Raw genomic sequence first — 16,980 nt, 5'->3', positions numbered from 1 at the left:
CTCCCTGGCTGGTTGGGAATTTCATTTTCAAGTATTAGACTGAGATGATCGCTCTGAGCTCTTGCAGGGTCGGCCTCCCAATGATAGCATTGAAAGATGATTTATCAAGAACTACCATCCACTTGGTGCTGATGGCTTTGGTTCTCAGATGCTCCCCGAATATGATCGGGATCGAGATTGTTCGTTCAGGCTCAGTTGAATCTCCTGTGAAGCCATAGAGGCTCTCTGGAGACAGAGATAGGTACTCTTTCTTAAGGCCCATCATGCTTAATGTTTCTCCGTAGAGAATCTCAACTGCGCTCTCATTGTCTACCAGGATTCGATGAACCGTTCTGTTTCCAACGAGCACTGAGATCACTAAAGGATCGTTGTGCGGGAAAATTACCCATCGTGCATCTTCTCTAATGAAGGTAATTAGCTTCGAGCTTGAATTGGCTACCTTTCTCGGTCCATGTTCTACCGCGAACAAATCCTGGCAGTGTCCCGCATGTGCTTCCCTCACGTAATTCTTTTGAGCACTTAGCGTGCTCTCCAAGATCAGCTCTTCAGTGATCCTCTTCAAATCAGTTCTTCTATAGCTTCCTTTAGGTTAAAGCACTCCGAGGTCTTGTGGTCGACATCATGATGGAATGCACATTATTTAGTTTTATCTCTCTTGGAGATATTTTTCTTGATCTTATTCGGCTTTGGAAAATCTTCTTTTTCTTGAGTGAGACTGAATATTTCCTCTATAGGAGCATTTAGAAGGTGATATTTGTCGAACTTACTAGAGAAAGGTTTGGCAGGACCCGCTCTGGAACGACTTTTTTTGTGACTAGGTGTCCTCGGATTGTCGCCCTCCTTGCTCTTCACGCCGTATTTTAGGTGACTCTGTCTTTCACGCAGCTAACCTAGCTTCCTCGGAATTGATGTACTTTGAGCTCTCTTCATAAAATCAGTCCAGATTGCTAGTTTTTTAGAGGGACCACTAGAATTCTTATTCTATTTGGATCCCTGAGATGATGTCGAAGAGCTTGAAGTCTTCGTTGAGGTCGCCTACTTGGAGTGCTTGCTCCGAGTATCGATTTATGTAGTCTTTTGAGTTAATTATCATGAATCTGCTTGAATGCCAGTAGCCACTAAGAGTTTTCCCAGAACTAGATCCGACGTACTCTTCCATGAACTTTCTCGCTAACTTCTTCCATGAGCCTACCGAGTTTGGCTTGAGCTTACGGTACCACCTTTTGGCAGAGCCTGAAAGGGTGATAGAAAAAACTCAACATATTCCCTCTAGTCCGACTCCTTGTAATAGAATCCATGAGGTGAACGTATCAAGGTGGTCACCGGGATCCGTCTTCCCATCGTAGGTTGATATGCTCGGCATCTTGAATTAATCGGGCAAAGAATGTTCTAACACCCGATCCGTGAACGGAGACACATTATCTCCAATTTTTTGGATCATATCTTTTTGGCCTAGTGCTACTTCCTCAATGCGACGAACCAATCTTTTGAAGTTGGTTCAATTGGTACTGGAACTGTCCTCAGCTTGGTTATGAGTTTTCCTCGAGATCTCTCATGGTCTGAGATTTACTCATTTCGATCGAAGGCTCGTACCGATCAGGAATTTTTCCTGACTGGCATGGTAGCCTTCGGAGCCTGAGTCATTCTCCTCCCTCTCATACTGGTCTTTGGCATGTTTCCTGGATTTCTTAATCCTCGACTCATGCTCTACAGGCTCTTTACTTGGTCGGTGTGAGGGTTCTTTATCAGGGATCAGTACTGCACTCCGTAGTGTTATCCTTTTCGCTCGAAGCTTTTCCTCCAAATCTTTATTGCTGGCTTCCATGGCCAAAAGACGTTCTTGCATCTCTTTGAACTGTTCGGCGAAATTGGGACGAGGAAGGTACTCAGCGAGCTCCTCCGGGGTGAGTGGCAAAGTGCGGTTGTGGTGCTCGATCTGAGGATCGACTCCAATGGTGTTGTTGTCTCCGCTTGAGGTTGATGAATTAGCCATCAATCTTCAATGATATCCACTACTACAAATGTTAGATTCCACAACGAAACGCTGTCCCGTTGTGGAATCAAGACGTTTTCACAACGGGACAAGAGTCCCGTTGTGGAATCTTGATGTTTCCACAACGGGACAAGAGTCCCGTTGTGGAATCTTGATGTTTCCACAACGGGACAACTGTCCCGTTGTGGAATCTTGATGATTCCAGTTGTCCCGTTGTGGAATTCAAAAAAAAAATTAAGGTTTAAACAAAGGGATGGTGACCCGTTGTTGAATCTCGCCACGGCCAAGGCATAAACTCGCCGCGGCCAAACTCTTCCACAACGGTACAGTGTACCGTTGTGGGAGAACTGTAAAGCCAAACATTTCGCCGCGGCGAGCTTAAGCCTTGGCCGCGGCGAAATCTTTCCACAACGGTACAATAACCCGTTGTGGAAACATTTGGCCGCGGCCACGTATATATTTGGCCGCGGCAAAATGTCGCAGACTGTAACTTAAAAACTTCCCTCTCGATTTTTTTTCAAAAATTTCAGAAATTTCATTCTCTTCTTCTTCTTCTCTCTCTCTCCCTCTCTCTCTCTCTCTCTCTCTCTCTCCAACCCACGCCCACTCGCCGCCCCTCCTTCTTCCTCCGCGGCCGTCGCCGCCCTCTCTTTTTCTTCTCTCTTCTTCCTCCGCCCTTCTCTTCTTCTCACCTTTTTTTTTCCCCGCCCTTCTTCTTCCCCGCAACCCTCTCCTTCTTCTCCGCCCTTCTTCTTCTTCCCCGGCCTCCTTTTTCTTCTCCGCCCATTTCTTCTCCCCCGTCCTCCTTCTTCTTCTCCGCCCCCTTCTTCTTCTCCGCCCTCCTTCTTCTTCTCCGCCTCTCCTTCTTCCAAACCCACCAAACCCACTCTTCACAAACCCACCAAACATTCCGACCCACCCCCACACAAACCCACAAACCTTGCCTCCGACCACAACCCACATCTCCGACAACTTCATTGACTCACCACGCCCCATGCTCGTCGTCTTCACTCCAAGTAAGTATTTTTTTTATTTAATTTGTATTTTTATGTTGAAATTAGGTTAGAATTGTTTATTTGTGTCTAAATTATATAGATATTGAATATTGAATTTGATATTTATGTAGAAAAATGAGTTTGGAATTGAATTTTGATTTGAGTTCATGTTGGATTTGAGTTAGAATATTTGATTACCTTGAGTTTGAGTTGGAATTGAGTTAGAATATTAGATTGAATTTCGGTTTTAGTTTGTGTTAGAATTGTTTTGAATTGAAATTGAATTTCGGTTTAAGTTTATGTCGGAATTAGTTTGAATTGAAATTGAATTTCGGTTTGAGTTTGTATTGGAATTGGTTTGAATTGAGATTATGTTTAATTTTGTTTTTTCGTAGATTATGTCTACTACAACCAAGAAAGATGATAAAAAGGTAAATTAATTACATGTTATTTGAAGTATTTCATTTACACGAATATTTGTTTTCTAATGTTTTTTTGTTGTTGTAGTAGACAATAACAAAAACCTTCCCGCCGACCACAACCCACATCTCCGACAACTTCATTGACTCACCACGCCCCATGCTCATCGTCTTCACTCCGGGTAAGTCTTTTTTTTTATTTAATTTGTATTTTTATGTTGAAATTAGGTTAGAATTGTTTATTTGTGTCTAAATTATATTGAAATTGAATATTGAATTTGATATTTTATGTAGAAAATGAGTGTGGAATTGAATTTTGGTTTGAGTTTATGTTGGATTCGAATTAGAATATTAGATTGAATTTCGGTTTGAGTTTGTGTTGGAATTGTTTTGAATTGAAATTGAATTTCGGTTTAAGTTTATGTCGGAATTAGTTTGAATTGAAATTGAATTTCGGTTTGAGTTTGTGTTGGAATTGTTTTGAATTGAAATTGAATTTCGGTTTAAGTTTATGTCGGAATTAGTTTGAATTGAAATTGAATTTCGGTTTGAGTTTGTATTGGAATTGGTTTGAATTGAGATTATATTTAATTTTGTTTTTTCATAGATTATGTCTACTACAACCAAGGAAGTTGATAAAAAGGTAAATTAATTACATGTTATTTGAAGTATTTCATTTACGCGAATATTTGTTTTCTAATGTTTTTTGTTGTTGTGCGTTAAGGATTTTTTTTTCGGATTTCAAGCTTAACAACCAATGAGCCCGAAGTAACGTCAACCAAACTTTACGTACAATTGAAGAAGTCATATACACCGGATAACTTAGAAAACGTTCAAGAGGAGTGGGTATTTTACGTACAAACTTTTATAGAATGAGAATATTAGTTTGATTTTGGATGATATATATATATTTGTTTTGGTTGTTTTTGGATATATATTTGGTTTTGGATGTAATGGATATGTTTTGGATGTTATGGATATTTGGTTTTGGATATATAATTTCATTTCAGGTTTTTTTAATTAAAAAACTGTAAAAATAACTCTCAGGAACAATTTCGCCACGGCAACGTGTATATTTCGCCGCGGCAAAACTTTACACAACGGTACGATTGTACCGTTGTGGAAAGATTCGCCGCGGCGAACTATACACGTTGCCGCGGCGAAGTGTTATAATCTGTTAAATTTTTTCACAACGGGACTGTCCCGTTGTGAAATCATGGACATTTCCACAACGGGACTCGTCCCGTTGTGGAATCATTACTTTTCCACAACGGGACGAGTACCGTTGTGGAAACATTCCACAGCGGAGGATTCCACAACGGTACAGAACCGTTGTGGAAGCTTTCCACAACGGTTCTGTACTGTTGTGGAATCCCCAGTTTGTAGTAGTGATCCCATCATTTTAGCGTCAAACTGTTGACAGACAGAATTAATACAACAATTGTCTCACGAAGAGCACTTGGTTCCGAGCACACAGTCCAGAGAATTTCTACAACGTGCGTAGTGGGTGGTTATTTTCTTGTCAGCTTGACATAACCGTCAAAGTGAGCGTTTTACTTGAGTTTGGATTTGTTTACACATGTTTTGTATTTGGTTTTACTAGTCTTTGACCTATCATCTTCTCTTATTTCCGAAGTTTTACTTGATAGGATTCGTTCTTAGCTTATGAACGGGTTTTTCCTTATCTATAGTGAACCCTTTGACATATTTGATTCGGGTTCAGTGCTAAATTCCTTATGTTCTCGGTGCCTTCGAGCTCATGTTCGGATTGTGCAGATTATATGAGTAATATAATATATATATATATATATATATATATATATATATATAAAGTACACTCAAATTGAGCATTTCCTCGTGTAGGACAGTGGACCCCACACAAGGGCAAATGTCCAGCATCATGTGGACACTTATGATATATCGCTCCGCAAATTATACCTAATTTTTTATTTTCTCCCACATGATCTTGTACTTGCACAAATATAATGCAGGCAATATGCATTTATATTCCATCTTAATTTCAAAGTTCCTTCTTTATACAATAATATAATACTAAGCTTTTCTCTTTCAATAGAATACTACGATGTGCAATTTTTTTCATTTGATTCTACGTATCTCCACATGGTTTATTAATACTGGCTTATAATTGTATACTTATTTTCTATTATCGAATAATATATGCGCTGAAATCCATGCACACTGCTCGTTCTTGCAACCAAAGTCTTTGTTTTTCTGTAACCCCCGGCAAATTTGTTCATAAAATATTCGCCATCGATTATTCACAAATCAACTAGAATCATAAATCATGCATTTTCATTTTCTTTCGATGTTGACATTGTAGCTTTATACTAATAAGGCAATCACGAATCATTAAGGAAAAATAGCATTAATTTCATAAATCATGCATTTTCATTTTCTTTCGATGTTGACATTGTGATCTCAGCAATTTATTTTTATTTTTTTTTATTTTTTTGTACTACCACCCTAAAGGCCTAAACAGTCTATGAGAATAATCTAAACTTGTTAATTATACGTATAACATATTGGGAACATGGATAAGCTCATGTATGCCAAGTATGGAGTCGTATCTTGTTATAAATATACCTAACGACCTTTTGAGTTTTTGGCAAACAGTTTTTGTTGGGCTGTAGGCCATTTAATTAATGCGTTAGTTTGATGCTCCCAATGACTTAGCATCCCAGTGTTAGAAGATATTTCTCTAAATAATGGGGCATCTTTGAGAGAGTGCAAAATTTAATATCGTAAAAGGTGTTTAATGTTGAAATTTATAAATCAATCTTTCCAATTTGTACTTGAATGTTCAATTTGTAATTTGTACTTAAAATGTTCAATGTATATTAATTGAGTTAGTTTGATAACTTGATGTTTGTTTACAACTTATACTATCAACGGTTTAAACTATTTAAATTAGTCATAAGTCGAAATCTAAATTTTTCGATAATTAAAATGTGAATTAATCAAAGGGGACTTCGAAGTTCAAACAAAGGTGTAAATTTCTTGGGGTCAAAGAAAAATGAGCACTTCAAAGAGGTTACGATAAAAGAGACGATATTTGATTTAAGCGAGATATTGAACGAGCCTTTTTCATGTGCAAGTGTGAATTAACCACTTGTGGACGCAAAGGCAATTCGCACATGTTTTCATGGCCCATTTGGTTTTGCAAAATCCGAGCTAAGCTACATATCACTCCACTCCTTATTGTACCTTCTTCATATTTTTGTCTTTCTTTTTTTGTCTTACATTCGTTTCATTTTCTTAATTTGACAAGAAAAAATGAAAACTTGATAAAGACTCCGTTTATGTGGGCAAAGTTAATACTATTCTCACGAAGATACAAAATCAATTCCCAATTTGCCAAATTTAGCAACAGAAAAAAGGAAGGACATAGAATCAAGAGCACATCGGCCTTTTTTTTTTAATTCTACAAGTTCATTTAGTATCTGATTAAAACCAAAATTAGCAAAACAGCTTGAGTGTCCATGTTAAAATATTGTTTTAAAAGAAAAAATTAAATATCTGGAAAGAGTTGACACAGTAACACCAGTAGAAGATGGCTAGTCTAGAATCTAGATCAAATGGCTAAAATCGGGCCCACCGTGACGATGGATCAAGAAATTATCAGCACCGTCGGATACGCCGAAAATGGAGGTTTGACCAAGAAAGCGGTGATGCGGACCCTCCTTTTGCCTGCGCAGCTCCAAAACCTTCCTATGCGAATTGGAGTGTTTGGCTGACACGAAAGTGGGGCTCGCGGCGGGTCGGTACTCGGCCACGAGCCGACCCGACTTGAACCGGACACCGCAGGCGTTGCACAGCGTTTTGGGCCCCATCGGCCCAGTCCTCCACTGCGGAGTTTTCTCAGCCGCGCAATGGAGGCACTTCCGCGCCGTGCACTCCGAGCTCTCCTTCTTCGGATTCACCAGGTGGAGCAGGCGCGTGGTCCAGTCGCCGGGAGCCGCGCGTGACCGCTTGCTGCGTGCTTTTCCAGGGAGCGGCGTTTCGTTCGCTAAAAACGCCGCCGAAGTGGACGACGTTTCTGGAGTGACTGGCTTCGGCGACGTCGTTTCGGCTGAGAGCAGTTGGAGAGACTGTATTTGTAACTCTCTGTCTGCTGAGAACGAGTCCTCCACGAAATTCGATAGCCATTCCAGCTCCGCCAAATCCTCACACTGGATATTGTAAACAACATAATCACTCTTCAATTCAATCAATCAATCAACGAGGCTTCGAATTTATTCTTTCTTTTCGAATGTCGGTTATTACCGGAACGCAGAGATCGCCGGAGAATTGTTGCTCGGCGGCGGAGAATGAGGAGTTGCAGCTGTCTCCCACGGTGACAGTCGGGGAATCGAGAGAGCCTCCGGCGACATTTTCGAAGAAGCTCTCCGAGGCGGTAATTGCGGCTCCGTCATCTTCGTTGTTGGAGAAGTCGAGGAGGTCTTCGATGATAAATTGGTCGCCGGGCTTTTGATCGGCTACGGCGCTTTGGTAGTCGGAGGAGACTCCGAAGTAACCTCCGATGAAGTACTCAGGCACTTCCATTGTCGACGACGTCTGATTTTTGCGAAATTCGAGAGAGAAGAGATTGGGTTTGGGAGAGAGAGGGAAATGAGTACTGAGCGTGAATGGAGGTGGGGTTTTTTAGGAGTGTTGAGAGGGGTAGAATTGGTAATTTACTCAGAAAGAGTGTCTTGTATAGTGATTTTAATAATTGGGAAGTGACTTGTAAGTTTCTGTAAACTTGTTTTATTTTATTCGATCTATTTGTTTTCCTTTTTCTTTACTGTTCTTCTTTTCTGTGGTATGTGGTCGTAGATTATGTACGATATTATTACATGCATATGCATTGAAGCGTAAAGTGTTGCATTTATTTCCATTTTATTTATCATTTTTTCTTCGAGCTGGCACTGGCAGTAGTCCCTAGGCACACACAAACATGATCTCTAATCTTTAAAGAAAGAAAAAAAAAACCATGATCTCTAATAAAATGTTTTATTCGGTACTGAAATTGGTTTGATCTTGAAAATTGACCTAAGCGTACAAAGAATATCTTCAACAGTAGCCCAATAATTCACACATTTTTCAAAAATAGTAAAAATTTATATTATTAAAAACAGTCAATTAAGTTTAAGTAAATTAAATTAACTACAGTTAATTTAATTCATTTAAACTTAGAGAGCTGTTTTATAATAAAATGAAGTTTTGAATAAAATCTTAAAAGAAGCTAGATAACTAACTAGTTGCAACAATTTTTTCTTTTAAATTTTCTAACATCTTTTATTTCTTGACTCAATTTGTAAAAATTATAGATCATTATATTGGTCACAAGTCTTGCCAAACACTACTACACAATTCGAAATAGAAATCGTTTAAGTTACATCGTCTGCTTATGTTATAAGCGAAAAATCGCGCTAAAATCTAGTATTTTACGATAATAAAATGACACTATTAAAACCTCCGATCGATAAGGCACTTGTGCATGACCAAAGTGCTAGTGCCACTTGAATTTTAGCGTTGCTCATGGATTGATCAACGTATATAAATCATTTTAAGATAAAATATAAGTGAACGTTAAAATAATATTATTTACTAATGATCTTGTCATGTTAGTCATGAATTCAGGTCCATATTCAGCATAAATGTGGACCTTCACCTTTAGAACAACTAAGTCATTCACATCAAGTGAAAACCCATACTTCAAACACAAGATCTAAACGCTTCCGAGCTGGATGACATTTTCTCCTTGTCGTTTAACATTGCACTTGTACTAATATTGTGTGTCGGAGAGTGGGACGAGTTAAAACCCTTCACGGCCCCCAAAGTTCAACGTTTATTTCATTTATCGTACTTAAACCGAGGAATTCCCGCCTATAAGGGCGGCGATCCTAGAAGTTTGATGACACCTGGCTCACATTGTGACTCTCTTAGTGATATCGATGGTGTTCTTGAGCGGAGTGTAGTAGAAAATGGATTTTTGTGGTGGTGAAGACAAGAAAAAGTAATAAGTGGAGAAAAATAGATATATGTGATAAAGGGTGGTGATAAGTAGGGAGAAGATGGAGATTTGTGATGGATAAGATTGTGAAAATGGTATGGAATGTCTTTAATGTGATGGAAGTGATGGGGAAAAAATGATGTTACTGGTGTGATGGGAGATAAAGGAATAATGGATTTGTTGATGTAATGAGAGAGAAGAGAGAATAGGTTGACGGAGAAAAGAGCCTATCAACTACAGGAAAATGATTGGTAATATATGTTTTACCTCTAAGATTAAACTAAGAATGTTAATGAATCCATTGATGATGAGTTCTAGACAAATACCATGCAAGAGGAACTAGTTCAATTCGAAATAAATGAAGTTTGGAAACTAGTTCCAAGGCCAAATAATGTAAGTATTATTGGAACAAAATAGATTGTCCGACTTTGAGTCGAACCGTGGATACTTCTCTAGTTCTAGCCTGAAACCGAGCATTAATATTTTTGGGCATGAAGGACTGGATACAGAAACACTTACGTGCTCTCACCAACACATACCGATTCTCACTTGAGATTCCCAAAGACAAAGTATGGCCAAGTCCGTGTTGCTTTCAAAGAAGGCGCCTCTGGATACAGCGGAGTCGTGACCTATAGTACTTGAGCCCGCTCGAAGAAAAACAATAAAATCATTGTGGCTAACAAGGAACCTAGCAACGACGATGCTACGCACAACCACACTGAGGTCATTCCTGAGATGAGCACATCAGCGACACAAGCCCCTGGTCGCCGAGAGGGAAGGATCGATCGAATCGTGAACTAAATTGATCGAACCATGGGTATGTTCCATTGAATCAATCGGGAGAACCATCTTCTCCATGATCTCCTCGACGGTCAAGACAATGCTCCCGAGATCCAAATAATGCGAAACTATGAGAATCCTCTTTAGAAATTAGTTTGAGCTTATCCAAACACTACCTTAAGTCATCTTTATTTCTTCCATTCAAGGAGAGCAAAAAAACCAAAGAAAAAAAATAGAGAATAGACGATAGAGGGAAAACCTGTAGAGAGAGAGAAAGACCAAGAGTGAGGTTTTGAGGAAGAAGATAGTGGCCGAATTCTAGCTCACAAAGAACGCAAGTGGTACATGATAATCATACTTGGAGTTGAGGTTTACTGTTTTATTTCGAACTTGGTAAGTACAAACTCAGTTCACTTATATCCCTAGAACAATACGTGTTATCTACCTTACATGATATATTTATGTGTACGAGTACATGATTCTTATGTGCACAAGGCATTCATGCGTATGGAATCTGGTATGATTCCTATGAGGCATCGAATCTGGGATACATGTACCAGTCTATGGATGACATACCCAATTCTCGAAATCTGTGATACAGGAACTAGTCTATGAACGACATATTTGGCTCTCAAAATATGGGATACAAGAGCTCGTGCCTAGTTTGTAGAATTTGGGATGCAATAACCAGTCTAAGGATAGCACATTTGTTTGTGCAATATGTGATACGAGAATTAACTGGGATGGTTCCTGGAATATGAGATACGAGAAATTTTCGAATCACTACCATGTGTGTAGACGAACTGATATTTTTTCATAAACGAGAATATGGATACAATTTTATTTAAATAAACTTTGTCAAATTGATATCAATCATATTTTTTTTTCTATTTATCAGGCCGTAACTCACTCGTGTGTTTCACGATACATAAGAGGGTCATGCAGACTATCAATAGGCATCTGCAAGACTGGTGGCTAAAATATGTCTCGTCACCGACGAGATCTTGTGTATGTACACTTATTTTGACATGTTGGGCCAATCTTATGAGTAAACTTTCGCAACGCTGAATATACTCTTTTGATAGAACTTTTGAAACTACAATACATAAGTAGGTCTGACTTTTGTGACAAGAAACATTTTACAAAAATGATATGTTTAATTAAGTTCTTAAAATATTTAAATAGTTATATTTTCTTAATTATATATGACGAGTAAGAGACTAAGTCACGATGTCGAACTGTTTATATGTATTATTGAGATCCGTGTAGTCTATACAGATTCACCACTTTCCACTGAGTTTTTGTTTACCATAACCACGTTAGCCAACCACTTTATTTCACCTTGCAGACAAAGTCGGCAGTGAGCAATTTTTGACCTCTTCGTTGATCACCAAATAAATTCCTGGATTCAACGACCTCTTGATTTATAATTTCTATTAGATACATGGGGATTATCATGGATTCGATGGATATGATTTCCGGATCGATTCCAGGCACATCGGGTGGGTCTAGGAAAACACATCTTTGTATTGTCTTAGGAATGTTGCCAACTTAGTTTGCACCATGAATGGGTAAGTTCGCTCCAATTTTAATCGGGTTTTGCCTCATCAACCACGACCGACAATAGATTTTTTGGGGAGCAAGACATTTCGCGGATCGTCTGGTCTAGTTTCCCCAAACGCTCGTGCGTCCTTGACATTTGGTCTATGTCTGGTCCTTGTTCATCTGGAGAACGGCTCAAAAGTATTGTTGTCGATCCACAACAAAGAACACGAGGATCCCGAAGACTTTGAAAACTCTTAATCGGCATGGAAATTTGAATTGCGGGATTAACTGTGAGTAAATTATAATCCTTCAATTTAGTTTATTATTATGGTCTAGTAGCTATCTAGCCATATGAAACGCTAGAAATTATTAAATAATCAAAGTTTCGTGAAGTTTTGGTAAATAGTGTTGTCAATGGTGCCTCCAAGAAGAGTAGTAATCTTTATTTATGTACATTTGATGTAATAAAGTCTCCACGAAAAATCTTACTTGTAACTGCTGAATCATTAATAAAAGTTGAAACGTTTATTCATTCTTCGTTGTCTGTTTGAAGCTTTATAATAAACTATAGTCTTTAGTCCTTAATTGTACCTAACAACAAATGAAGAGTCAAATGTAGATTTGCATGAACAAACTCTTCATGGTTTGCTCAAAATAGTATATCCACAATCTAAGGATGATAGGGCTATTGATCTCAGTATGATTGTTAGGAGAGTTGGAGACTCTATAGTTCTTCATAGGTATCTTCTAAAGATACTTAATTGACCAGTGCACTTCTAGAGACAATGTAAGAACAAACCATTTAACCTCTTCTGTCTCAAAATCACTATGTATGAATTACTTCATGCTTACCTCAATCCTGAAATGAGACATGTCACTTCATAGCTTACATACTCTCATTTGAGAAATTCAGAGTTCTAGATTCACTATGTGATATAAACGAGACTTATTGATGAAGTACTAAGTTATGAAGATGTCATGAACAACTTTGTGAAAATCTCATAGATATGGAATTCATGTACAAGATTGTTGAAATACAATGTATATCACCTCATGCTTTTTTCCTTGGAATGTGAATAAATGAACTACCCAGTGTCTAAATTGAGTCATGAATTTTTTGGATGAATCAATGTGACTTGTTAGCTCCTCGTCAATACATTGTTTCTAACTTATTCACAAGCGACAAAGGAGTTGATGAAATAACAGCTAGAAGGGAAAATGGTAATTTTGTAAATCACATCTAGTTGATTATATTGATGAAGGGTAAACATAGATAATATTCAATGGATCCACTCATTACAATTAAATAGAATTCTTGAGTAGAAAATATATTCATTTGAACCGAGAGATTTCAGTGTCAATTCTTTAGTGGAGTCAGTTGACATTAAGCTAGAACTTGGAAAATGTTTGTGAACTTTTGAGTCCAAGTATGTTCGCTCAAGCCTTGTTCATTTGGATCCATGAGGTCACTACCACAAGTCATTGGAGTAGGGTTAGTTAAACAAGAAGCTAAGCCAAAACAAGAACTAAACAAGTTTTACGAAAATTGTCTAAATGGTAATTTTGTCCTTTTGGACATAGGATGACATGAATGTCAATAAATAAGTATTTTGACATTGTCATATGATGACAATGAATTCAAGTCACTCGGCCATAATGAAATAATGGGCCTTGATGATTGAATTTCATTTCATGGAATTTTACTTGAGAATTTTTAATGGGTTTTTCTTATGTTGTCATAAACAAATGAAGAAACATCTAGAAGCTCCTTATAGAAGCCCAAACCATCCAAACAAAGAGGAGAAAGAAAATTATTTTGTGTATTGATGTATGAATTTACTTGCCAAAAGAAAAAGATGAAACAAATTTCCTCTAGAAGGAAATCAACATGGACGACCAAGACAAGGAGAGAGGCAATCAATTTGGTACTAGAAGCAAGGTGATGGATGTGCAAGGTGTTGTCGGTCGTTTTCGGAAAACCCGAGACGCCAAGAAGGCACGTCGCTCAAAGGGCCGATGGTCAGGCCGGAGGTCCTGAAGAGCGGCGAGCCTTCAAGCCCTCACCCAAACTCTTGACTCTTTGAGTCGAGCCTAGCCCCTCGAGTTGAGACTTGAGTCAGCTCCTTGAGTCGACCCTCGCTCCTCGAGTTGAGCCTTGAGTTAGTCTCCTCGAGTCGAGCCTCGCTCCTCGAGTTAAGCCTTGAGTCAGTCTCCTCGAGTCGAGCCTCGCTCCTCGAGTCGAGACTTGATTCGGTCTCCTCGAGTCGAGCCCCGTCCCTCCGAGTCGGGACCGGAGTCGGTCCCCTCGAGGCGAACCCCGACTCGGATCATATCCATCGAATAGATACATTCGTGTCATAAACCCGGAATGCGAAGCCCACAATAGCTCAACGGGCCCGGAAGGATGACGATCGCGAAAAGCCCACGAAGACCAGCCCAGCGCGCGCCGCGCCCGGGCAAGGTCACGTCGCGCGTTGAGCGGCGCAGCCCGCATGCCGCGGGTTGCGGGCTGAGCGGCGCAGCCCGCGCGCCGTGGGTTGCGCGCCGCGGGCCGCACGTGGTGCACCGCTGCCCCTTTGTGCGCCTCCAGTTGAAGAAGTGCGCGCTGTTGGAATCGATCTAGGGTTTAAGAAAAAAATTAACGTTTCGGGAAGCGGCGGAATTTTAAAAATTCTCTTTTACAAGTAAAAACGGTTTTTACTAACCTAGACAAGTGCAAGTACATGTAATTAAAAACTAATATGAGCTAAGAAGTTTACTAACCTTTCTTGAAGCTTGATCTTGGAGAAGCTCTTAGAAAGTTGCAACGCTCGTCTCCCCTCGCAGCACGTCCCTCTTTCTTTCCTCGGCACCTCGAGCAACCACGAAAGTTTCTATCACTAAATCACTCGAAATAAAGGAATTAGTGAGTGGGCACTTTTAAACACTACGACTTAAGAACGAGTCTTGAAGTCGCAGAGCTAAACACTAGGTCGAGTGAGGACCTAGGTGCCAAAACAAGAAAAATCGAAAATAAACTAGAAAGAGAGAGAGAGGAGTTCGGCCAAGTTCTAGAGAGAGAGTCTCTCAAATCTCTTAAACTTGGATGAATGAAATGTGTGGAAATGAGGCTCCTATTTATAGGAGAGACTTTACCTTTAATAAGGTAGTTTCCTCTTCTATATAATATCACATATTCATGAGCAAATATTGCCTCTTTCCCACTTAAGTCACACGGCCAAGGCAGCCTTCTAGAAGGCTTGGATTTGTTTCCTTTTTTGTTCCTTGTCTTGCCTTGACTCTACTTGGCCGAATTCCCTTAAGCATCCTTATGCAAATTTGTTTCCTCTTTTTCTTTTGGCAAGTATCTTGATACATTTATGCACAAAATATTCTCTCTTCCTATGGGTATGTTGGGCGCCCATTATGTCTAGAAAAGGCTTCTAGAATTTTCTTCACTTGTTCATGATAACATAAGAAAATGCCCATTTAGAATTTTCAATAAAATTCTTATGAAATGAAATTAATCCACAAGGCCCAATTAATCATATTATGGCCGAGTGTTACTTGTCATCAAATGACCATGTCAAAAAATTTATTGACATTCATTTCATCCTATGTCTCAAAAGACAAAAATACCCTTTTGACAATTTTCGTTCTTGTTTTGACTTAGCTTCCAGTTTAACTATTCATATCGATGTGATTCGTGACAGTGACCTCATGGACCCAAATGAACAAAGCTTGAGCTAAACACTTGGACTCAAAAGTTCAGAAACCTTTTCCAAGTTTAGCTTAATGCCAACTGACTCCACTAAAGAGTTGACACTGAAAATCTCTCGGTTCAAATGAATTTATTTTCTACTCAAGAATTCGACCTAATTATGATGAGCGGATCCACTGAATATTATCTATGTTTACCCTTCATGAATGTCATCAGCTAGTCGGGATTTACTAAATTACCATTTTACCCTTCTAGCTGTTATTTCCTCAACTCCTTTGTCGCTTGTGAATAAGTTAGAAACAATGTATTGACGAGGAGCTAACAAATCACATTGTTTCATCCAAAAGTGTCAGGACTCAATTTGGACACTGGCCAGTTCATTTATTCACACTCCAAGGAACAAAGCATGAGGTGACATACATTGCATTTCAGCAATCTTGTACATGAATTCCATATCTATGAGAACTTCACAAAGTTACTCATGACATTCTCACAACTTAGTACTTCACCAATAGGCCCTGTTCGGAATCACGTAGTGAGTCCGAACTCTGACTTTCTCAAATGAGAATACTAAGGTGTGAAATGACATGTCTCATTTCAGGATTAAGGTAAGCATGATGCAATTCATACATAGTGACTTCGAGACATAACAGGTTAAATGGTTTGTTCTTATCTTGTCTCTAGAAGTGCACTGGTCAATTCAGTACCTTCGGAAGATACCTAGAAGAACTATAGAGTCTCCAACTCTCAATGCCCCATAATCAGACATCATAGATTCTCCTGACAATCATACTGAGGTCAATAGTCCTTTGACCCTTAGATTGCGAATATATCGTTTTAAGCAAACTACGAAGAGTTTGTTCATGCAAATCTACATTTGTCTCTTCGTAAGTTGTTAAGTTTGTTTATGGACTAAAAGACTAAGGTTTTATCATAAAGCTTCAAACAAAGAATGAATGAATGAACGTTTCAACTTTATTATTAAATGAATAGGCAATTACAAGCAAGAGTCTTCATGAGACTTTATTACATCAAATGTACAAAATAAAGATTACAACTCTTCTTGTGGGCACCATTGACAACACGCGCTCCTAGTCCCACATGGATGATGAAGGACCTTCTTAAGGTCCTCGAACACCTATATAAACCCCATCTCACTGAGGGGGAAGCCATCCCTTCATCTCTTATCGATACGCTCGAATTCTCGCTCTCCTCTGCTTCTCTTGATGCCATCTTTGGCCTGAAGCATTCTCGCAAGTCTCTCTTGTTCTCAGAGGTTCCGAAGCACTCACGGGGACTTCTCGGACGTCGCTCCCTCTGACCAAACGCCCCCCGGTTCTCAAGCACGCCCCCAAGGTTCTCAACTAGAGTCCCTTAACGTGTCTAACACACTAGACGCGCACGCGATCTCCGAAGTTCTGAGACGCTGCCGAGGACTCCTCCGCATCCCGTCTCCTTCGTCGAGTACGCTTCTCCGCCAAGGCGCCTCATACTGCGTCTTACACGCCTGAACTACGTTCTGACCTGATCCC

At 39.4% G+C, this 16,980-nt stretch overlaps 1 protein-coding gene across 1 annotated transcript; it reads right to left on the bottom strand.

The window, feature by feature from the left end:
* Window positions 1-6,735: 6,735 nt before the first annotated feature.
* On the bottom strand, window positions 6,736-8,060 carry LOC149384770 (GATA transcription factor 9-like). Its single transcript, XM_089626041.1, has 2 exons — window positions 7,692-8,060; window positions 6,736-7,597 (listed from the first exon to the last, which is right to left on the bottom strand). The coding sequence occupies exons 1-2, from the start codon at window positions 7,968-7,970 to the stop codon at window positions 6,995-6,997; spliced, it is 882 nt and encodes a 293-aa protein (XP_089482167.1). The 5' UTR covers window positions 7,971-8,060; the 3' UTR covers window positions 6,736-6,994.
* Between the last annotated feature and the right edge of the window lie 8,920 nt (window positions 8,061-16,980).

The sequence above is a fragment of the Urtica dioica genome, chromosome 9 (genome assembly GCF_054948205.1).
Source record: "Urtica dioica subsp. dioica isolate 48M chromosome 9, U.dioica_male_clone48M_v1_H2, whole genome shotgun sequence".
Classification (NCBI taxonomy): domain Eukaryota; kingdom Viridiplantae; phylum Streptophyta; class Magnoliopsida; order Rosales; family Urticaceae; genus Urtica; species Urtica dioica.
This window is presented reverse-complemented; position numbering and strand designations above follow the sequence as displayed.